The sequence below is a fragment of the Poecile atricapillus genome, chromosome Z (assembly GCF_030490865.1).
Source record: "Poecile atricapillus isolate bPoeAtr1 chromosome Z, bPoeAtr1.hap1, whole genome shotgun sequence".
NCBI classification, from domain to species: Eukaryota; Metazoa; Chordata; class Aves; order Passeriformes; family Paridae; genus Poecile; species Poecile atricapillus.
In genome coordinates, this window is record NC_081289.1 from 127,216,023 (window position 1) to 127,239,803 (window position 23,781).

Genomic DNA, 23,781 nt, shown 5'->3' on the forward strand with positions numbered 1-23,781 from the left:
TGTATAGGATAACTAAAAACGCCAAATTTTCCCTGTCCCTATGTTTTTACTTTATATCCTCAATGCCACAGATGCAACTTTTATGTACTTCAGTCTATTGATGTTTACAGGACTGTAGTTTTGACAATCATTTCAGCTAGCATGTGGAAGAGAAGGACCCTATTTCTCTTGCCTTTTGTCTTACACTGTGTCATCCTGGCACCTTGTTCCTGCATCCACCCCATGGAGGTGAAGTTTCCACAGTGACAGCACACCCTTGATCACAGACCCCATAACTACAGAAGTCTCAGTCAGTTTGGAAGTTTTAGTAGGTTTTTATTATCTGTGATAATAAAAATCTGTGCTGCCCAGCCGTCCACCTGTTCTGTCCTCACAAGCCTGGTGACAACCCTCCATGGAGTCACTTTTGGAACTTTTCACCTCCACCCTTTGAGATGATATGTCTGTAGATTAATCCTGGATGGTCAGTCACCTTCCCAACCCATGGCACAGAAAGTGGCTGGTCTGTCAACCTTCCCATAGACTTTCCAGGCAGTTGGGCAAAAACTAAGTTGATATTTGCTTTTCAAAAAATGTGTGGAGCAATAATAAAGTGTAACTGCGGAAGAATAAAACTGAAGCTACCTATACTGGATTGTAAAACCTGATTTTCTTTCTGTTAAAGCAGCTAATTTTTGGTGATACCTTACTGACAACTCTGCTCATTTTTTTCAGACATGGAGATGACTTGATTGTGACACCATTTGCTCAGGTAGGCACAGCTTTTCCATATTTCTCACATGGCCTTGTAATTTAAAGATAAAATGGTCAAACCAGTTGTTTTCTATATTATATTATTATGCTTGTTTTCCATATGATATGATATATGTTTGTATGAAACAAGTGTTTCAACAGAAAGCCACAAACCTCCCACTCTGTTAACTGTACCTCTCTTTTTTAATGCTTTTTGATTATCTGAAAAGTTGAAATGCAACAGCATGATAGACACCTTTGATCTCTTTCCAAATACTGTAGCAGGCAGTCGTGATTAAGACAAACCTCTGATTCCTGTTATTCTGATATTTTTCTAATTACAATTTCTCCATTTGAACATCTTTTATGCATTAACTACAATGAGAGTTTAAGACATGAGATAAATTTCTCTCAGAACAGTTATGTTCCTTTACAAAACCAAGTTTGTTTTTTCTATTCAGATTCTGGTTTATAAAATACCAGCTCAAAATTCTTCATAATTCAGATTAAAATGCCACAATTCTTCACAATAGAGCTGCCTTATCAAGTCTGAAAAGTTAACATTGCTATTTCTTGAACTCATTATGATGGGTTTTACTTCAAAACAGGAATTATAGTCAAATCACTGCAATTATGAAGTCATATGTGATTGAAGGTGAATGGAAAGAGAAAGGTTGAGTCACACAGCAGTCTCAAGTAAGAATAAAGTGGCAGCTTCAGCCATATTATGCAAGTTGCTTTGGTTGAAGAATAAACTGATAAATAATATTAAATTAATAGTTTATTATATATTTAATTATATTGCAAACAGATGTGATATTTATAAGACTCAATCAAGCCCTTAATATTAATAAAATCATAATCTTTTACTAGCAGAGAAAAGATTAAGCAAGGACCTTTTATAAAAGTGCTCTGAAATCTCCACTGTACCCTGAACATGCAAATTTGATGACATATAATTTTTTTTAATCCATGCTGAGTTAAAAATAAGTCAGTTTGCTTCCTGATTTTTGGAAAGAAAAATATAACAAAATTAATACTGTTTAGTTAGCCAATTTTACTTTTTATTATCTTAATTCTTTTGGAAATTACCTGCAATAGCTTGAACACTGCCAATCATTGCTAGTTCTTACATACCTTCTGTTAAAAGCTTTCATTAATTTATTCTTTTTTCTTCAATGTCCTATTCCCTTCCTACCTCCTGTATACATTTAAGGTTCTATGAAAAGAGGGTTGTGCACTCCTCAGCTCAGATCTCTGAAACCAAATTCCCCATTGCTGTTTCTGTTATTCTTTAGATGGGTCCACCAGAAACCCAGCCCAGACTGGGCTGAGGATTAAAAAAAAGGTCAATTTCTACAAAGACGTACCAGTGATTAGTGTTGCTGCTTTCTCCCATTTCCAATCAACTCATGGTTCCTCATAAGCTGAACTACCTCTCCCTGACAGAGAGGTTCATCTTATTATCCTCACGTGGCACAAAACTTTTTACATGTTACCCAGCTGCCTATGCCACTTATAACAAGACACTTCTTTCCACTACATTAATTGCCTGTTATCTTGCTTGTATTTAAGTCCAGAAAGGAAGCAGTTCATTCTTGTCATCTTCCCCAATGAGTAAAACTTGTAAGAGCCTGCAGACTTTTCCTGCATTCTCAAGGGATAACTTCCTCTTTCTCTGGTCTTCTGTACTAAGTTCCCGAATCAACTGTGTCTCTTAGAGGAGACACTTTTTTACTTCTCCTGGAAGTCTCAACAATCTCATTCCCTTTGTCCTTTGGAGTTTATGGGGACTGAACTACAAATAAAGATTCTGTAATTGTTTCTTATGCATTAGGTATTAGGGTTGAATGGGCTATTATCTTCCAAACTCAAATCCTTTCATTGCTATTTTAAAGAAATAAGTAGAATTATGTAAAATCTTTCCTCCCCTGCAAGTCAGCCTGCCTTCAAACAGATGAGTTGTTTATGAGGGGAACAAAAAATAGAAATAAACTACTACCTTTGTATTACAGACATACTATTGTTATATAGTAGCCAAAGGTTCCAGACTAACCATCCCCGGAAACCTTTTACAGTGGTTTTGCAACGTGCTTTCCATTTTCTTTCAGCACAGTGGAGCAGAGATAGATCCGTCTCACTTGTGCAGAAATTTATACTGAAACCACTTTTTTTGTTCCAGGTTCTGGCCAGCCTGCGTACTGTCCGGAATAACTTTGCTGCATTAACCAATTTACAAGACCGCGCACCCAGCAAGTGAGTGTCATTTTTTGGCCACTGAAATTTTTGCAGTGATACTTTTTTAATGTAAGCTAAGAACACAAACAGATGTCACAGATTTCAGTTTGTGCCACCAAACCTGCATAAAACAATAAGATGTTATCATTGGTAACTGAGACAACAGCCCCCTTGCCTTCTAATTGATCTTGACATTGTTGTCCTTGCATAAAAATGGAGTAGGTTTTTTTCACCTTATATGATTTTAGATAAAGTAGTCATATGTCTAAGATCATTCAAAGATGATCATTCAGGCACAGTCTGAGTCTTGCAAATGAAACAGAGTAAGCAGACAGCTGCACTCACTGGCAGCTAGTTGCATGATCTGAACCTAGAGCTCTACTTCACTCAGCCAAGGTAGTGATACTCTACCTATCCTCAGTCAGTTTGTAACTACAAATTAGGCATTATAAATATGATCTCACTCCAGTCGTGTAACAGCATCACAATTAACACTAAGGTTTGTTACACTGGCAAACATAGTGAAGTCATTTCCCTCACCCAAAACATGCATCTCGACACCTAGAAGTAATTAGCATTCCAAAGAAAAGAATGTCTTTGTATATGTTTGTAAGTCACATTTCAAATTATGTATAAGCTCTAGATGTGATTATGCAGGCTTTTAATAAACCTGTAAGTTCCTAAAATATGCCTGTCCTGGAGTTCCCAAATAAATTCCCAGGTAATGTATTTTCTGTTATATTGTTCAGGGATACAGTCATCAGTGTATTTATAAGGCTTAAACCTTTTCTCATTTCCTTTTCAACAGAAGATCGCCAATGTGTAGCCAACCATCTATTAACAAAGCAACAATAACAGGTAAGAATAATTTATTTATAAAAAACATCTAACTGAAAAATGCATTTTATATTAAGAAACATACATTGCTTCATATCTTTATATCACTTCATATAGTTATATCAGTTTTATTAAAGAGATTTTGAGTATTTGAGTCATAGAGACTCAAATTATTGACTTTTAGTGTTCTATCCTGCTAAATTCTGATTTCTATTTTATTATTTCAGTGTGAATTTAAGTTATTTCCCAGTTCTTTTTCCTTTTATACTGGTGTGTAGCTATGTCATGAATACATTAATTAGTAACAACAAGGAAATCTAGTTGAAAAAACTGATATGAGGAATCCATTCAATTCATTCAATTCAGTTCCATTAAATTATATTCATGTTCCTTTTGGGACATAGAGTTCTCTAGCTATACAGACACAAGGGCTTCACTTTAAAAGTGCTTATGGTATGAGGAGAAATTTTTGAAACTGGATTTTCTGCTTTAGAATTGTAAATCCTATTTTTATAACATTTGTATGAGAAAAAAAATCCTTGTAAAATATAGTATTATTTCTAAGGAAACTGACTTAAAAACAAGACTAGCAGTGTAAATTACATTCATATTTTGGAAAATTTTACCCCACACTACTTTTGGTTATTTTGATGACAAATTGGTCTTGGATGTCTTTATGGAAATACACTTTATTGGCCCCCATATTTTTTTGCATCATGTTAATTCACAATTTACACTATGTAATTTTCCATTTAGTTACTTTCTCTATCATGTGTTCTGTCAGAGTGAAAGAGCATTTGCTTTTCTTCCTGATGAAAGTATACAGACACTTACTAAACAGGTGAATTATTATATAAACCACAACCAGAAATGCAATTTTCAATAATTTTCAAAATTCCTTATCTTTTTAATTGAATTATACATTTGTATCTCTAAGAAAAAGTGGTACTTCAGCACTTTTGAGGACTAGTGTGGCTTTTCAATATTCAATAGTTTCTGCATTTAGGCTCTGGAATGTTTTAAGGGTTTTTTCAGCTAACCTCTCACCTTAAAAGGACCCAGTCTTGGCAGTTCTGTACAATTTTATTCTCCCAAGAACTCATGCAATACAAGCATTTGTGTGTAGGGCTCATCAGGGGACAGAAGCTTAGGTGTTTATATCTGTTTTATTAACAGAAAGGCATCATATTTATTAAATAATAGAAAGAAGATATAGCTATATATGTAGACCAATTATATTCATGAGCCTTTGTTAATATATTTCTTGAAGAGGTAATTTTGGGCACTGGTTTCAAATCGCTCTCTATAAACCATTTCAGTTATGGATATTTTATCTATTTCTGATTTTGTGATTTGTCTCATAGCAGAGTAATCCAGAAATACATTAACTGGAGACAGAGATACTCAAAAATAGGCCTCTTTCTTTAACTCCAAGGGACTAACTTTAGAAAACCTATAACACAGTGAAATTCATGACAATAAAAGTAAATAGGATATCCAGAAGAGAAGGTGTGCGTGCATTTGAGTGCTATCTTACATGATCTCCCACAGCTATTTGCCTGTCAAAGGTCAGCTTCTTTTCTCCAGCAGGAGAAGCTGTTCAGACAGCAGGACCCAAGACACTCTCTGTTGGAAGATGCTGTTGCTCTTTTTAAATTCCCCCTGATGGGAAGGCTTCCATTCAATTTATTCTCAGAGTGTACTCTACACATCAGGCATAAATCATCTGAAATTTTAAAGTTTAAAAGGAAGGTACTTCAGTCAGCTCTCCAATTAATCTAGAAAATTCTTTGCCAATAAATTCAAAGGCAGCAAGAAAAGGCAAAGAATACTAAGGATAATTTAATCTAATTTAATTTCGTCTGATTTCTCAGAAATGATGTTGGAATTCCTGTGCCCAAATTATGCATTGAATTGAATGATCTAGAGCCTGTGTTCACTGGATATAAGTGGTTGAAAGACTTTCATGATATAACAAAGATATTAAGCCACTATAAAGCATGAAAATGGCTACAATTAGTTTTGACTATTGAATAGAAATTGAGGCTGGATACTATTTTGCATGAAAGTGTTTTCCTGTTCTTATTTATAAGCTGGTTTTGATATTTCCATAGCAACAAATTTCATAGCATAGGTGCAGAAATATGCATAGGTTTTTTTCTTGGGCCATATGGAATCCTATTAAATCTTTTAATATAAAAAAAAATTAACAGCTATATGTTAAGGAGAAAGATATATTAAAAACACTTTTGCTACATTTCACAGAATTATTGAAAACCCTTTCAGATATTACATAGTTTTTTAATTCTTGTGGGGAATTTTCAAAATTTAGCTTATACAGATCCTTCCTCCTGGTTTGCTGTTCTCAGAATTTGTGTCATGGAGTATCCAGAAAAATACAGCTAGGGTAGAGCTTCATTATGTCATCCAGATGGCTCAGCTTGCAATCTCAGCCAGAACTTATTGGCAAGATAGCAATCTAGGTGTCTGGAGGGCACAGTGTCACTAAGCTATACTGATGATAAACCAGAAAACACACACTTAAAATAGAGATTTTACATTGCTAAATTTCCTGGAAGACATGTCTCTGGGAAGATTTTCTCTGAGCAAAGGGATGATCATAGAAAGGAACTACTGCAGGAGATACGAGGGTACCAACAAGGGAAACGTGGAAAGCAATATGGTGAAGCCAAGTAAGTTAAAAAACAAGAGCAAAATTCTCCCATTTGCTATTTTAAGAATTCACCATGAGGCATTAAACTGTGACAGCATATCTTAACAAGAAGGTAAGAAACTTTGACATTTAGAAGTGAAGCAGTGCAGGAATCATATGTTCAGAATCCTAGAAGCAACAGCCACCGTGGTGGCCTTAAAATTTATGGTGATTGTTCAATGTAAATACGTGGAAGTTGTGATCAAAATAAAGTCTTTTCCATTCAGTATATCCGCTTGAATCCCTTTTGGAAACTTGTTGAAAGAAGCTAACAAATATCAATGACATACAATATTATGTTCATTATCAAACAACTATGCTACAGCATGCTGACTGTTCCTTTTGCAGATAAATTAGGGGGTAGGACATGGAAGCTTTTCATGTAACAACAGAATTTTTAGATGGCAATTTTCGTACTTGCTTTAGACTCTAGAATGTAAATATCAGTTTTAGCTATAGTCAGTGTGAATAAGCAGAGATGAAAACTTCTGTTAGAAGTCTTCAAAGGGATATGAATTTCCTACAAGTGCTGTCTCTCTCTCATGACTGAGATCAGCCTCAGATAACTGGGTTTGCAGAACGGTTCTGTCATGCTTGGTGTTCTGTGCTTCAGCCAAAAGAGGGGTTTCTCTCACTATGAATCATATTTCTGGTGTTCCCTTTCAAACTGACAGTAATTCTCATATCACAACCAGTGAATTACAAATATTTTGTTTTCAAAAAAATGAAACTGTCTGTGACTCAAGGATTGAGTTTGCCAGTTTTATACAACAATTCTGTCCACTTATCCAGTCCACACTTCCAGAGTTTGCTGCTGATGATATTGTGACAGTGTTGAAGGCCTTGCTGAAGTCATTGCATGAAACCTCACCTGTAGTACTGCATCTAGATCTGGGACCCCCTTCTTGAGCCAGTCCAGAGAAAGCCATGGTCAGAGATGATCAGAGAGGGCTGGAGCACCTCTCCTGTGAGGACAGGCTGATGGAGCTCCATTGTTCTGTTCGGGGAAAGGGAGGTTCCGGAGTGATCTTACTGTGGCCTTCAAGTACATAAAGGGGCCTACAGGAAAGCTGAAAAGGGACTCTTCACAAGGGTTTGTCATGATAGCACGAGGGAAATGGTTTTAAGCTGAAAGAGGGCAGATTTACAATAGACACTAGGAGGAAACTCTGAGGGTGGTGAAGGCCCTGGAATAGGTTGCCCAGAGAAGTTCTGAATGCCCATCCCTGGAAGTTTTTCAGCAGGAGCTCTGAGCAGCCTAGTCTCATGGAAGATGTTGCAATTAGATGATTTTTAAAGTCTCTTCCAACCCAAACAATTTTATGATTCTATGAATTCAAATAGTAGAGAAAAAGAAACTGATTTATATTTTGCATTCCAGAGCATATTTAGATTTAGCGTCCACTGAAATCCCTCCATCTGATCAATGAAATTCAGTAACCAGGTAGCAGTGCAGATATCCTGTTTTAGCTAGTTTCAGCTATCTTATTTTTGCAAAATAAGCTTACAATTTTTATAACAAGTGTTTTGAATATAGGATTGATAATCATCAGCTTTAGTGGATTTGAACAGTTCTAGTAGAGTTGAACCAGTTCCCCATCATTACTGTGAACAGCACTTTAAAGTGACCTGTATATTGTTTTCTTAAGCAATCACTAACATATTTCATAAATAGGACAGTTTTGAAAAACAGCTAAATTTACATCAGGTACTCTTCAGTTAATAATTAAAAGGCCTTCTCTAGGTCATGATAACCAGACAGAGGGTTACCTCACTTATAGCCTTGCTAGCCACAACACAAAATCATACTGTTTTGAGATACAGGGCACAAATTACATTCAGACTGAAATTCATTCATACATCCTCTTACCCACAGTAAGTAAGGTATGCAGCTAACAGGTAAGGCATCAGAGAGCTTGGAATCTGCTCCCCACATAGACTTCCACAGTCATTTACTCATCTTTGGGGCTGAATTGGCAGCTTTATCCCTTGCACATGCAGACACTGTGCTCATTTGATATTAATAAATGGAAGCCATAATTGCTTGCATTCAGAAAAAAATTCTCAGTGTCATAGCTGGTGCAGCATTTTCATGTGCTACAAATAAAAAAAATAGCTGCTTAAATGGAGTAAATCAGTAAACCGGTTTTCCTTTTCCAAAAGTATTGTCTCCAGTTCAGCCACATTAGTTTAGGGAAGAGGTTGTTATTAACAGGATACAACTGTGAAGGTTTGCTGAATGCTTTCTTCATCTTTATTTTCAGAGTTTTAATTATTGTTACAAAAGTTTTCTAACTGAAAATATTCAAATGAGATCTATATGTAGGGCTCTTTTAGAGTCAGTGAGTTTGTAATACAGTGATTATCCTTCTTAAGGCAGAAGAGCAGCAAGAGGACTGTCCTGGTTTTGAACCAGATAAGTTGTTGATGTATCATCTCATATTCAAGGAAGTGAATAAAACCAGGGTGCAAAATAGAATACTCTCTGCCTTTGAATACTACTCTTCAACACTGATACCTGATAGGCAAATATGTAAGCTTTCATAAAATAGAAAGTTAAACAAAGAAATATAAGTCATAGTTTATGAGAGTCCCCACAAGAATGCCCATGTAATTAAAACTAGCCACATGAGTCAAAAATTAGAAAATAAAAGTAGATGTTTTGCAATATTTGGACAACAACACTTGGACCTTGTGTATTAATTCAGTTTTTCAACAGTCTGTTTCATTAGAAATATGTGGTGCTTATTAAGCTACATAGAGACTAGAATGCATCATAGGGCAGACCTCTGCTTGTTATCTTCATCTAGCACTTCAGGTTCCCCTTTCATAAGACTGCAGTGTAGTAGAGCCTTGATTTTGTTAAAGACTCACACGTTTTGGAGTTAGACTAGGTATCCATTTAAAAGAAAACATGAGAGGCATTATCAATCTCCACATCAATAATCTGACATGCAACCCCATTGCTTCTTACTTTCAAATTGGTCTCATATTTTGCTGCACCAGTTAAATCACCTTATATCCTTATAATCCTTATAATCACTGTTTTACCCAAACTGTCCACTTCACTGCAGAGAGACAGGGTGACAAGCTTCATGCCCTTCTTCTCCTTTCAGCCTGTGTCACTTGCAGGCACTGGTGGTGTAGCACAGCAGAGAACTGTACATGACCTCAGGCTGTATCTCTTGTATTCATAACAGTAGAACAACTGAAAAGACTGAAATGTGGTTTGGTTTTTAGGACAGAGTTGAGAAGAATCAGAAAGGAAAGCAGGACTCTTGCCTGTGTCATTTTACTCATTCCTATTACAAATGCTGTCCTTTGTCAGATTAATATAGAAAATAAAACTGAAGCAGATATGGTTTTGGTATGACTCTTGGATGCAGTCTAAGTGTACTTTCTTTTCACACCTTCATCCAGCTTCTGACATTTCTGATCAGGGACACATTATCACCTGTCCAGTTTAAAAGATATGTTTGAAAGTAGATCTTTTTTTCCTTTAATAGATTACTGAGAAACTGACCTATTCAAGCCAATTCACTTTCCTGAGTATCCATTTGAAAATTAAGGGCTACATTGAAATCTCCCATTAAAGTGCCTAAGTTCTGCATTTATTATATGCCAGTTTCTGAGTAAGGAGCCTGAACACAGCAGTGAATCAGAGCAACCAGAAGCCATGGTCAGACAGCCCTGGAGACAAGCTACAACAAAGCCTCCCTTTTCTCTCTCTGGCCTCATGTATTTTGCAAAATGACTCATCTTCAGCTGGAAAGTGTAATTCCAGGTCTGGTGGTAGGAACATCCACTTGTGCCTACCGCATTTTCTCAGGAACTCAGGATTAAAAATTTCAAGAATAAGCAATGCCTAAAATTCAGTCTACTGCTCTCAGGCCAAAAGTTATAACACATTCATGCAAAAAGACGTCTTTTTCCGACGTCAGGTAACTCACCTCAGAAAATACTTGATAGTGGGAACTGGTCAACCTGGAAGCAACTGGTCATGTATTCAGACATGCCTGTATATGCTTCATCTTGTGCTTCATGCTTCCATCTGGCTCTCTTGGTAACAAATGCCTCTGAACAGCGACATGCACTCTTTTTAGCCAGGAGAGGCAAGCAGGTGTCTCAGATAATCCACGTTAAACCCCCACAATGCCTATGCAAAATCTTGAGTTATCCAATGGACATTACTTTAATGTCACTATCCTTGAGAGACTCCAGCAGTGGGCAGCCTGGCATAGTCCCAGATAATCTAAAGTATTCTCTACCAGCAACTTGCCAGGGAAGAGCTGCATTAAAAATTTAACAAAATTTGACTTTGGGACTTTAGGAGGAATGATGGGAGGCAATGAAAGAGCCAGTAATTCTTACCGGAGAACTTTCACTTGAAATGTTAAATGTGCTAGGGTATAACTTTTAAATTTCCTAATCAAACACAAACCATAGTTCTCAGACAGGTTTTCATAATTCAATCACTGTTGCTTTCTGTTAATATACTTGTAAAATTTATGTGCTTTTGTCATAGTCCTTAATCAGCTCACCATTAAGAAGATTCGTCTCTATCTTGAGTAGAGGAAAACTTTTTTTGTACTAGGAAAGTCTTAATTTTATTCCCTTTATGATGATGTTTTGAGTTAAAGAAGTAGCTGTGGTCACATGCATATAGTTTCAGTTGTTATGAAATATTAAAAATTATTCCAAAATATTTACATTAAAATACTAGCATAAAATTGCCAATCTGATTCATTATTCCTTTTGCAAACAGTAAGTTAATTTCTGAAATTATATTTGAATATTTAAATTAGATATGAATTTGGATGAATATTAATCCAAATAAAAAATATGGATCAGAGACAAAAATTTAGGATCAATCTCTTAAATCATATGATATTATGATAAAAATAAAATGTGTCTTTTCTTAGTAACAATAATGGGCAAGGTAGGATTATATCCAAGTGAGTTAATTTTGCCACTGTGTAACTTACTACTATGCTAAAAAATGTGAATTAAATCAGGAGCATAATACAGAAATGACTATTGGACTAGCAAGCATTTAAAAATTCCCCTTGTACCAAGTAATTCATGTGCTAATAGCTTACTTAGTGCACATACTGTAAGAACTATTGACTAATTAGTCTTTAATTTAAGGACTACAAAGATTACTAGGACAAAAAGCCTAGGAAGAAGTCTGTGCCATAGAAATTAAGCTGAAAATCAAACAGGAGTTTCAAAGCCTTGAAAGCTGAGCTAACTGTTATTAGAGGGATTTGGGAAGGTCCAACAGATGACAGTAGGCAACTAATAGGAAAGAAAACAGAATTTGTTTGGGGAATAGTCTTTAATACTGTTGTTATCATTATTGTAGATTGGTTTTGCTATTAATATTACTGGGTTTGAATCTGCTTTTCAAGAAAAAGAAAAATCAGAATTTTGTGTAGGTTCATTCTTTTAAATTGGATTTCAGCTAATACAAGCAATGGCAAATGATACCTGACCCCCAAATTATGTTTTGTGTTTTGCTGTTGCTCTGCTCTTTCTGTTTCCTAAACAGAAAGGGTTCTGTATGTATGATCTATTTCAGCATTTCAGCTGCAGAAACATATTTATTCTCTAGTGGCTTGCTTTTTTTTTTTTTTTTTTTTGGGTGAGTTTGGGGGTGAATCTTAAAGCGTATTTTGCTTATCAGATACAAGATAAAGAGAATCTCAATCTCATCAAATTTCATGTCATGAATCTCACCACCATCTCATCTGTTTGAATCTCATCATTCCTCATTCAGTCTTCAACTCTGAAAACCTGTCACAAAAGGAGGTGAGCAGAGAAGCATTAGTCCCACAGCAATATATGTTTTTACAGTTTAAGGTGGTGTTTTCAAAGAGCAAGCAGCTGACTTAGTTACTATGCATATGCCTTTCACAGGGGAAAACAACAGACAAGTGGTTAAACCATGTAATTATCATATGCTTCTGCTGCTTGGAAATGTATGTAAGCATGTTACCTATCAGCCACAGATATTCATTGTTTACCTTGATTCTGCTGATTCTCAGGATGAAATCTGTGAGTTTTTGCTTTGCTGAGTAAAATCTGAAACTGCAGCACCAATTAGTCTTTTACAACACTTTGGTCTAGCAGTTCCACTCTCCTTGCAGATTTATACTCCCTTGACTTACATTTTGTGTTTGGGTTATTTCTTCCTTAGGAGGCAGAGGTGGCTGTATGATATGATGCAGTGAAAAGCCATGGTGTGGGAAGACACTAGGAAGAAAAATGCAAGGCTTCTTGCAGCCTCAGTACACACTCCAAAAGAGAAGGGCACAGTTCTGTTCCACAAATACAATTGTCTAAACATACCTATTTAAACAGAGTTGATGCTCAAAGGAATAAATGTTGCTTCAACAAATAATATGCTTGTGGTAAGACCATAAGTGTGCTGAAATATTTGCCAGTTCTATTTTGAAAATTCTTTTCTCCAAAAAAGATGTTAGTCTTCTCTATAAAAAAAATGCTATAAAAATTGCAATTATTTTCCAAGAATTTCTTTGAAGATTGGTTGTTAAATAGGTATTTCTACTTCACAGTATACATAAGTTTACTTATATGCATTTATTTTTGAAAACTGTATGTTTTGATGAAGCAGACACCAACAGAAATGAAGAAGTACAGTGTGGCTTTCATCCACCAGAATAAATGCTCAGTGTTAGTAAATTCCCAGGCTAAAACCCACAGCCTCACAGACTCATGGCTAGCACATTAAAGATGGTTTACCTATGATCAGATCCCAAGCATCAGTAGTAACATAGCTTTAAATAAAAGTTATCACATATATAAAGTCCATACTGGCCACTTTCCTTTTTACAATATTGGTTCTAGAAATTCTCAAACTTGTCTCAGTATTGTGTTGCTGGTTGTGCTGCTGGAGGATGGACTGTTACCAGGTGACGGTCAGGATCATTAACAAAGGCTTTAGTCTGTGCAACTGGCACAGTAAGCTAAAGCATGAACTGTTTCACAGAAAAGATTGTTCCCCACATCTAATGTTTAATTGTGAAGTTGTTTAGCAGAGGAACAGGACTCAGAAAATAGTGTTCTTGATTTTGTTCATACAGTCAGTTCTGTTAGCTGAAGCTGTAAACAAAAACTGGCCTTTAAAGGGGCCGGGGAGGATGGAAGGGCTTCTGCTTACTGTATTCTGTAAAGGCTTTCTTCATTAAGAGGATGTTATGCAAGACACTAACATGGCCACTATTTCTATCTGGCATATTTCAAGGCTTCAATTTTTCCTTCTTGCTGTTACAGAAAACCCTGTAATATGAAAACATAGCTTCAGTGCCACTAACATTTCGGAAATGTGTAGCTGAGAATAAATGTCAGGCTCTCCTTTGAAGTGGAAATGTCAGCACAACAGACTGTAGTCCACCACAGTTGTAAATGGGAAGAGAATTTTAAGGCTACTTCTAAGGCAAAGAACATGGATCAGTCGTTGTCATTGTGCATGAGTCTGTTAGGTGGATTTATCTGAAACACCCAGCTAAAAGTTACATTTGAGGAAATAAATATCCTCTGGTTACTAATTCTGGGGGGAAAAAATGTATAATCTGGCTTCTAATTTTAAAATTGTTTTCCTTTCAACTTTTAGTATATTGTTTTACTATAATGGAAAACTGTACATATTTATTTTGTATAGGTAGTAACCTGGTAATTCAATGTTCTAGTACTTTCATACTGGACTCAAAATCATAACAAGTTTATCTTTTAAAATATACCAATAAGTAGAATAAATTTTAAAATTTTATTCACTCCTGTAAGTGCACAGACAAAGCACTTTATATGCTGTAGGGACTGTTTTCTCATAGTCTTTGCTGCTATATTGATGATCTTAAATGCATTCTACATCCTAGAGAAATAAAAGTCTTATCTCATTTGAAAGAGTTACACAATAAGATTTTTTTTTTTTCAGAAACCTCCCCAGAACTTCTGAATTTCTTTTGACATCTATACACAAAGACAAACACATTATTTTCCCAGAGCCAATGACTCCTGAGTTTATTACACAGGCCACTTTATTACACAGGGAGTATCAATGGATTTCTGCCATAAAACTCCACATCCAGAGCTGACACTTCCACTGGATCTTAAAATTATGACATTCAATATAAACAGAATCCATGCAAAATTGTTTTCCAAGAATCTGTCATTGACCATTATTAACCATTATTACTATGCACAATAAACCATATTACCATTATTATCATAACCATTTTTTTAAAGTAAGTTTTGATGAGTGGAAATCTGGGTTTCATTCCACTCATTTCTCAGTTACTACTCTTGGTTTGACTGTCCAGTCTAGAATTGCAGTAACAATAGTACTCTCAGTGAGTAGAATTTGATTAAGTTTTTTCAGGCCTGGCCAAGATTTGACTTAATTTTTTCCGTTTCTCTTTCTCTGGATTTCCACCTCACTACACAGGTGGTATAAATTATAGCAATCCTCTCACATCTCGCCACTTGGTAGTATTACAGTTATTTTCATTGAAAAAGGTGATAGCTGGTCTGTAGTTTCACCTTTATTGCTGTGTCTGAAAGAGTGACTACAGCAACAGTCCAATTTTAAAAATTAAGGAATTTAGTCATGGCTTTAGGGAGCTGTCTGTAAATGGATTAAGCCTGGTTGCCTCAAACCATTTTTGACAGTTTTTTCAGTCTTTTTTAAGCAAAGGCCAACTGTAGCTTAATCCTGTTGATGCAGCAGGACAATTTTATAACACATCTGACCTTCTGAAGAAGAATCACTATTTTGAAGAATGTAGATACAGGAGAGGCTCTGTGTTTTTATTTCCTCCCTTACATTTTCTTCACTCTTGTAAGAGACAGCTTCCACCATGACCAAAAATAATATATGACTATCAAATAAAGAAAATTCTGCTAGATTTCCAGTCCTTTATTTTCTAATTCAATCTTTTTGAGTCCTATTGCTTTCTGTGGAAATTATTTGCTTCCTGTAATTGGAAACAAAAAAAGCATCTGAAATGAGCGATGTGCTTACTTAGCAGAAAAGGAACGTATATTATTTCTATATGCTTTTTCTATCTTATTATCCATGCAGAACCATCCACTTGAAGAAAAGCTTTTTAAAACAGAAGTAGCAACAATATTTGTGAGGTGCAGATATTGCAATGAAACAATGCAAGAACCTCAGCAGCAGCAGGTGTGTCTACAACTCTGCCAGTCTGTTATGCTTTGCCTCTGCAAGTCCATCAATGTGCCACTTCCCAATTTGCCGGCTGAAGTCATACACAGGACCAACAGCTGTAATTATTTTGAAAAGTAATGGAGCTTCAAGTGCTTTTGCTAGGACTGAACATTTGGCTCTCACTTTTGGGTGGGTGGGAGTGCTGATGATTCATTATATTCCCAGTACATCAGCTGCAAACTTTGTTTAAATGCATCTGACTCTAAAATAAGAAACAATCCAGGAATTGCTATCAGTATGTAAAAAAACCTGGGACTTAAATGATGCTAATACATTTCATTCAAAGGGTAATTTTGCTTTAGATTCAAGGACATAAACTGGGGTATTTTTATAAAATTGAGTTTGTTGGATTTTGTACATATGCGTTATATATAGAATATGTTGGGGAGGTATAGACAACATATGAGGGTATGGATACATAGTACAGGTTTAGACAGGAGAGGAAATCTTGTAGGAACAGACATTCTGGGACATTTATAGTAACAGCTGGTGACAGTCAGCCGAGTCACAGGTTATGAGGTACACACCAGACTGTCACACTGTATTGACGCCGTAGATTTCAGTGTAAACCCTGTAAGACTTAATATCATCAAGCCAGTCTGACAAACTAATCTCTGTCCTCCTCTCCCATGGTTTTCCCACCAGTTCAGGCTCGGGATATGTTTTATCTCATGAATTCTCTGAAGTTCTTTTTCCCTTTTGTTTTCTGCAACACATTGTCTTCAGTTTGATGCAATATCCTGCCTGCATATCAGTGGCCTTGACCTCCCAGCTGCCACACACACGTCTAATGCCTGTTCTTTCCGCACGATTTTGCCAGCATCATGTTGCACATCCATATAGCCTGAATACTCCTGAAGGAATGTCAGTTGTCAAACCCCATCACCCATGGTGCCAAAACGGCCATAGGGTGCCAGGTGCTTCTCATCCTCCTGCTGCTGTAGTTAGGTGGGATGCCGTGGAAAATGGAGATGCTGGGTGTGACACGACTCTGCCATGGAAGGGGAAAGACTCAGGCCCTCGGAGTGAATTAGACACTTCGAAGTGTTTTAGACACTTCGGCTAGAAGCCATGTTGTTCAAGCCTTCAGTGCCTTTAGGAAAACAACTTTTCCCTGGCTCTCGGCTGAGAGCCCACACTCGACTGCCCAGCCCGGGCTTCCCCGGCACACTCTCCGCCGATGGCGGGGATGAGAGCCGGCTCCGAGCCGCCTAACCCGTGTAAGGGAAACTCGGCTCCTCGGCGCCGGGCGCTGCCGGGGACTGGGACAGGGCTGGACGGGGCGAGGCCGGCCGGAGAGCAAGTCCGGAGGTTGCGGCACGACAAGCGACAGCACTGATGCCAGCGGGGGCTGGAGCGGGCGAGGGGCGCTCGGAGCGTCCGTCCCGCTTCTCCGCCCCGCCTGACGCGGGCTGTGCTGGTGACACTCCAAATAGGGCACGCACAGCCAGACTTGTGTCACCGACACGCAGCTGGAGACTAGTTCTTACGTTTTGCGATCTGCGTGATCATGTCCGTGGAACCATGGAATGGTTTGGCTGGAAGGCACCTTAAAGATCATCTTCTTCCAAACCTTCTGCTATGGGCAGGGACACCTCGACTAGACCAGGCTGCTTACAGCCTTATTCAGCCTGGCTCTGAACACTTCCAGGAGCGGGGCATCCACTTTTCTGGGCAACCTGTTCCAGTGCTTCAGTAAATCCTCACAGTAAAGAATTTCTTTCTTACATCTGATGCAAACCTCTCTCTTTTCTGGTTAAAGCTATGTTTGCCCATATAAAAATTCACCTTTCCAGCTCTCTTGTAAGCTGCTGTTATGTAAACAAAAGTCAGAGTAAGGTCACTCTGAAGTATTCTCTTTCCAGGCTTAACAATCCCACGTCCCTTAGCCTTTCATAGTTGGATCTATGAGGGAGAGGATTTAGATGCTCCTGTAAATTTCTGTTTTTGATGGGGAAGAAAACAAAGTCTCTTAATTGGAATCACCTTAAAAATACACTCATGCACTTTCATACAATGTAGAAATAATTTTGTATTTCCTTGAATATTAACTACTGAATGAACTAATTAACTACTTTCATTCCTCAGTATCCCTATAAAGCCATCAAAATCATCAGCAATTTCTCTATAAAGTGTCAAATCAAAACCAGATGTCAGACGTGGTTTTCAATCTTCTAGTAAATCTTAACATCTCTTATTTGAACCCATCAAATCTGTAGCTGTTCCGTTCAATCTTATTTATGGCTTTGTTCTTATTTTGATATTTGGTATTTCTAGTGTCCCTACTCCTTAATACATGCTTAAAAATCGGCTTTGAATGAGAAAGCATCATCAGGGTGACACTTCTTCTGGTTTAGGCTTTAGTTAGGCACTGCCTGTAAGGAGTATGTAGGGATAGGTGTACATAAGATCTTGGGAGTCTGCAATGAGTGAGGATCCTGTTTTTCAAGTCCACCCTAAAGCCGTTAATAATGATGTTATACAGCAATAGCATCAGGAGAGAGGGAAATTTCCCTTGTCTAAAGCATTACACGTGATCAAAATGACACATTTCCTCTTACATCTAGAAGTCAGCAATCTGCTTAGAGCATCATCTAACTCTCTGTGCCTTTCCCTTTGTTGACTTTGGATATGTCACTCTGATCTCTAAAAATCCCCATGCTAGCAATGTGAAACAGTTCTCATTTTCAGATTTAAAAGTAGATACTTTATGAGACAGTCTAGATAATGCAGCTGAAAGAGACAGTTTGTGCCTGTCTAACTGTGGCACTCTATAACTGGATTATAACTGAATGCTGCTTAAATTGCCTAGCTTTCTATAGCCTTATGGATGTGGACATGAATTCACTTAAATGAAACACTTTTAAACTAATTTCCCAGAGAGCAGTGGTTACCCTGAAATGAGAATTTCCCTGTTTGCTGTGTGCACATCAACCATTGTAAAACACTCCCAGTTTGCCTAGCTCCTATTTAAGTTTCCTAGTTCTGTAGTCTTCTTCAGCCTAAGCCTATACGTCACAAATCTGATACTGTGTATTAACATCACACTTATTTCCTCAGTAATCCATACAGTATCTTGGAAACAAGAGAGCTATGCATTAAACAGAGAAAGAGAGAGAGAGAATGTACAGTGATACTTTTTGTATTTCTCCAAAGGGATTTTTCAAATCCCTTTAATGATAAAAGTCCTGCATTTAGATACTGTGCTCCATGAAATAACTTGGCAAAGGACAATGCAAGTGGTATTACCTGTAGTCCTTTATTTGGAGCTTGACCTGATTAATTTACCATTTAAAATCCTTAGACTGTGTCAGAACTATTTCAATGTACATTAATTGTTACAGTAGCTTTATTGTAATTGAGTTGTCCTTGAAATAAGTGACTCTTTCTTGAATTGTAATATTTAAGATGTGAATTATTGAACTAGATAGCAGTAATCATTAGTTAGATTAGTTATCTAATAGTTGTTATTTATATATATATTCATTATTAGTTTTTATCTTTCACATTTCTGACAAATTTGCTTAAAATATCATAATGAAGGATGTTATTTTTATCAATTTCATAAAGATATAAGATCTACAAGGAATGGAAGTGGTTGTGTTTGCATCACTTCATGTAATAAAATTTACATTATTAATACACAAGTAGTACATATAGTGCATCCTTTTCAATTTAACTAGAAAATACATACTGTAATAAAGACATGAGTCACAGAAGCAGAGGTCTGGCTGTGTTTCCCAGGACTAGTTATCCAGCACTGAAGCATATTGCAAAGTATCAGTCCTTTCTCGTGGTCTTTGTTAGTCTACTGTTTCCAGCCTGAGCTGCTGCATGAAGTGTTTGGCATTCTGCACAATGCCTGTGGCACAGTCACCTTCAGGGAAGTTTGCACGGAAGGTTTCTTGCAGCTGGTGACTCTTGCAAGCATCCTGTGTATTTTCATGCTGCAGCACCTCTGGTATCAATGGTGTTTTGAAAGACAACAGTACAATAGTGTTTTGCTACCTTTCAGATTCAGATTCTTTGAAAAACACTCGTAGTTTCTCTTAAAGGATTAACACTTAGAGATTTGCTTGTTTTAAGAGAAAGAAAATCCTGTAAAAGAATATTGTTCCTACAGTAAATTTTGGAAAATAATGAGCACATATATAATTTCTGTGCATTTTGCCCTCCACCAGTTCTGTCTTATGCAGATTTTTAAATCTAGAATAGGGTTAACACTTAACATGAGTGTCCTAGCAGATTTAGTTTTAAATCTGGGTGTTGACTATTTATCCTCTGTCACAAAATCTGGATGTTGACTATTTATCCTCTGTCACACAATCAGAGGTAGGGAGGCAGTAACAGAGGCAGTGAGGTTAGCTGGATCTTCTGTCTGAAAAGTCAAAATACTAAGGACGTTAGACTGATATAAATGATTATTATCATTTGGAGGGTCAGGATTAATTTATTCCAGCCAAAGGCTGAAAAACAGTAAATATTGTATATATTAGTATTGGAAGTATTGGAAGAATTTGCTAGTTGCAGCTAATCAACTTTTTCAAATGGGATTTTTCAGCATTTCTGAAGACATTTGAGTCCAGACTCTGATTTCTTGGTTGTTGGCATGGATGATTTTATAAGAAGTCTTCCTTTTCATTGTCAGTGCCATTGTACCAGTAAGGAGCTGCTCCAGGCCTAGGTGAAAGCTTGTACTGATAAGCTATAGCTGCTGGTCTGTGTCTCAAAGACATTTTTATTATTTTTATTTATTTTTATTTATTTTTATTTATTTATTTTTATTTATTTTTATTTATTTTTATTTATTTTTATTATTATTAGAATGTTAGGGAAGAAGACTATAGATGGGCAGATTCAGAAGAAAGAAATGATGGACTTGTGAGGGTAAAAACTGCTTTGATGGCATTATTTGGCATGAGAAGCAGTAGATGCAAAACAGCTGCAGTCTTCATTTTAGCAGACAACATACATCAAAGCAATTGGAGCATGGGGGCATAATTTCAACAAGAATGGTGTGGCTTTGTTAACATATAAACGAGATCCTGCATGTGTGGAACTTTGAGAAACCGTAGAACTGCAAATGTCACAATTTAAAGGCAAGGGGACCAGATAAGTAATGTCTCAGGGCTGAGTCAGGGATGAGATCAGAAAACAGCTTGTAAAGTACTTAAACTCTAATGCAAATAGCTAATTTTTAGCACATTAGAAAAGAAGTAGCCATAAGAGGGGTGTTATGAATAATATGAAAATACAAAGACTGAGCAAGTTAGGGATATCAGGTTTCATGATTCATGATTAATGTTTTCACAAAGTTTTAAAACTATTTTGGGCTATGCCAATTGCCAGATCCTGCTGCCATGAAGCACCTGCTGGGTATATTCTTACTCAGTCCCTGAAATTGTTTCTAAGAAGTATCTAATAAACATGTTTTTGTACCTTAATGATGCTTTTGTTACTTTTACTGGAATTGCATTGATGTTTGCAGGTCTCCTACTGATCTGGTTAACACATCTAATAGCTCATAAGAGGAGCGATTTATTTTCTAGATTTGCCTGTGCAAGCCTGAACTATTAGGTTCTGCAAATCAATGCTAACAACATGAAAAGAAAAAGCAGTAGGATTTAAAGCATAAAGTAAGTTACAGTTAATCGATATAAACAATAAAACCTGGGGTCTTTTGGGCAATATTTTGAGAAAAATTAGAAAGGTCATGCCTCATTGTTAACCAGGTGTACAATTTAAAGTTCTTTGGTGACTTTGTTTAAAGATAATAATGGATTGGGCTGTGCTGTTATTAAATATCTCTGACTTTGAATTCAAGGAAACTCTAAGAACAAAACTGCATGTTTAATGTTTTTATGTGACTTCTGATAGTTAAAGAGAGGAATTCCTTGTAAATCATTATGCGTTTCTCATAATTTCCAATAAGAGAAATAATAGCAAAGCGGGTTTGAAATAAAAGCAATGTATACAGATTGTGTAAGTATATTCAGTGAAATAATGGGATAGCTCAGGAAATGTTCAACAATAAACAAATATTAGGCATCCATGAACGTTGTTATAGAGAGCTTTTTAAAGGTCATGCTTGCATTTAACTTGGTGATAAAAGAATAAACTACTTTTCCTGGGTACTTTATATGAACATTAACAACACAACTGGAAAGAAACTATAAAATCAATAACATCCTTTTGTTTCATTGACATCATGTGTATGGAGCTGCATTAACTGTACCAAAAATACCTCTTTTGTGTCAGTGAGTTCCAACAGACAAAGAAGAAAGAAATTAATTCACTGCCACTTACAGAGTAATAGCTTAAAAATAATAATAATAAGCATCCTGCCCTGGGTACTGCATTTTTAAATTATTATTATTTTATTTTATTTTGGTTTATTTTATTTTTATTTTTTCTTATTTTATTTGAAAGATTCAGTTCTTTCTTGTGGACTTTGGACAAAAATACCTCACTTTTCTGCCTGTACCTTTTCTTTGGGCCTGACATCATACTACAAGATGACATCACTGCAAAGAACTAATTTAGATTTTATTACTAATGTTTTACATTTGCTTTACATTTGAACTTGACATTCTCTTCAAAGTCTATTGGCATCTATTATCCCTTACTCTTTCAACTTTCTTACCAGAGCATGTTGGCTGACATTATTATTTACCTCATTAGTGCTGTAATAGTTATCGTAGGATTCTAAATTTTATTTATATTGCAGTATGCACTGCTCTGTTAGGACTCTTTCACATAATGAAGGAAGTACCACATGGAATCAGAGAAGCACATTTGTTTAATATTTTATCTTTGTTTAATTATAATCTGACTAACAAAAAAAAAATAGCCTTCTGTGAGAACCTTTTTTTGAGCATCACCTGGCTGGAGTCCAGGACTTGAAGAATAGTTTATAGTTCTTTGGTGAGAATTTGTATTTCAGTCTTTCATAAAAAAACAAAACAAAACAAAACTGAAAACCAAAAAAAACCCACCAAAGATTAAATAATGGAAGGCAAAATTCTTTTTAAAGGAGATTCATAATTGAGGCAAATGGGAAATTAATGTTAAACTTGGCTACACACTATTCGTGGATGTTCATGGAGATTTCTGACTAATGTTTAAGTAAAGGAGGCTGATAGAGATAATGCTCTTGGACACATGGTATTTTTGGGCATGGTGCTGTGCAGGGACAGTAGTGGGACTTGATGATCCTTGTGTGTCATTTAGAGCTCAGTTTATTCTGTGCTTTTGTGATTCTTTGTTAGAAAGACAGGGCAGGGCGGACTGAATTTATGTGTGCAGATTCACAGTGATAAACAGCTTTCTGGTCTCAGAAATTATAGTGTGGAGCATAGGTTTTTTTCTTCTTAACACCTCACCACTGACTACCTTCATGCACTTTGTTGCTGTGGATGTCATGAATTTGGGCGAGTGGTTCTGAATGTTCATGCATATTAGAGACTTTAATAGAGTGTCCTTACACCAGTCTATTAATAGTGATTAAAAATGCTAATCTAGGCAGATTGTGAAGTGCTTCTCAATAGGTATTTTTCCAGTAGTGCAGTGAAATCCTTTGCAGTTTGTAAGTAGGAAGTATAAATCAATGTCTATGTAAAAAGCAGAAAGAAATCAAAGTAAAAAATTATAAATTCAGTGCTGTATTTTGGGAGCAACTTAGAGCTGTTGAAGATTAGCTGAATTATTTGCATCTGAAATAGTAAACAGAAGTAATCTGAATTACTTTAAATCATTAATAAGCCAAAATTGCTCTCATTTATCTAAAAGTAAGAGAGAAAATGCTAGTGAAGGGAAAATTAACCTTAGTCATTTTCATCCTCATCACCAAGTGTGAGGATTTAAGGACACATCCCATTGCTGCACTCATATGTGGGAAAAATTATGTCACATACATGACAACCTTTTCCTTTTGGGTAACAGTTGTCTGTAAATGTCCAAAATTATTTCAATATGAGCTACTAATTGCATGGAATGTGCTTTAGCTGTGTAT

At 36.4% G+C, this 23,781-nt stretch overlaps 1 protein-coding gene across 4 annotated transcripts in view; it reads left to right on the top strand.

Moving 5' to 3' along the window:
* PDE4D (phosphodiesterase 4D) overlaps positions 1 to 23,781 on the top strand; it is a 313,752-nt gene that overhangs the window by 226,425 nt on the left and 63,546 nt on the right. For all 4 annotated transcript variants that reach the window (XM_058864345.1, XM_058864348.1, XM_058864346.1 and 1 more), the window contains 3 exons: positions 715 to 751; positions 2,915 to 2,988; positions 3,779 to 3,828. In XM_058864345.1, the coding sequence (XP_058720328.1) occupies positions 715 to 751; positions 2,915 to 2,988; positions 3,779 to 3,828 (161 nt within the window). The remainder of the gene's footprint in view (positions 1 to 714; positions 752 to 2,914; positions 2,989 to 3,778; positions 3,829 to 23,781) is intronic.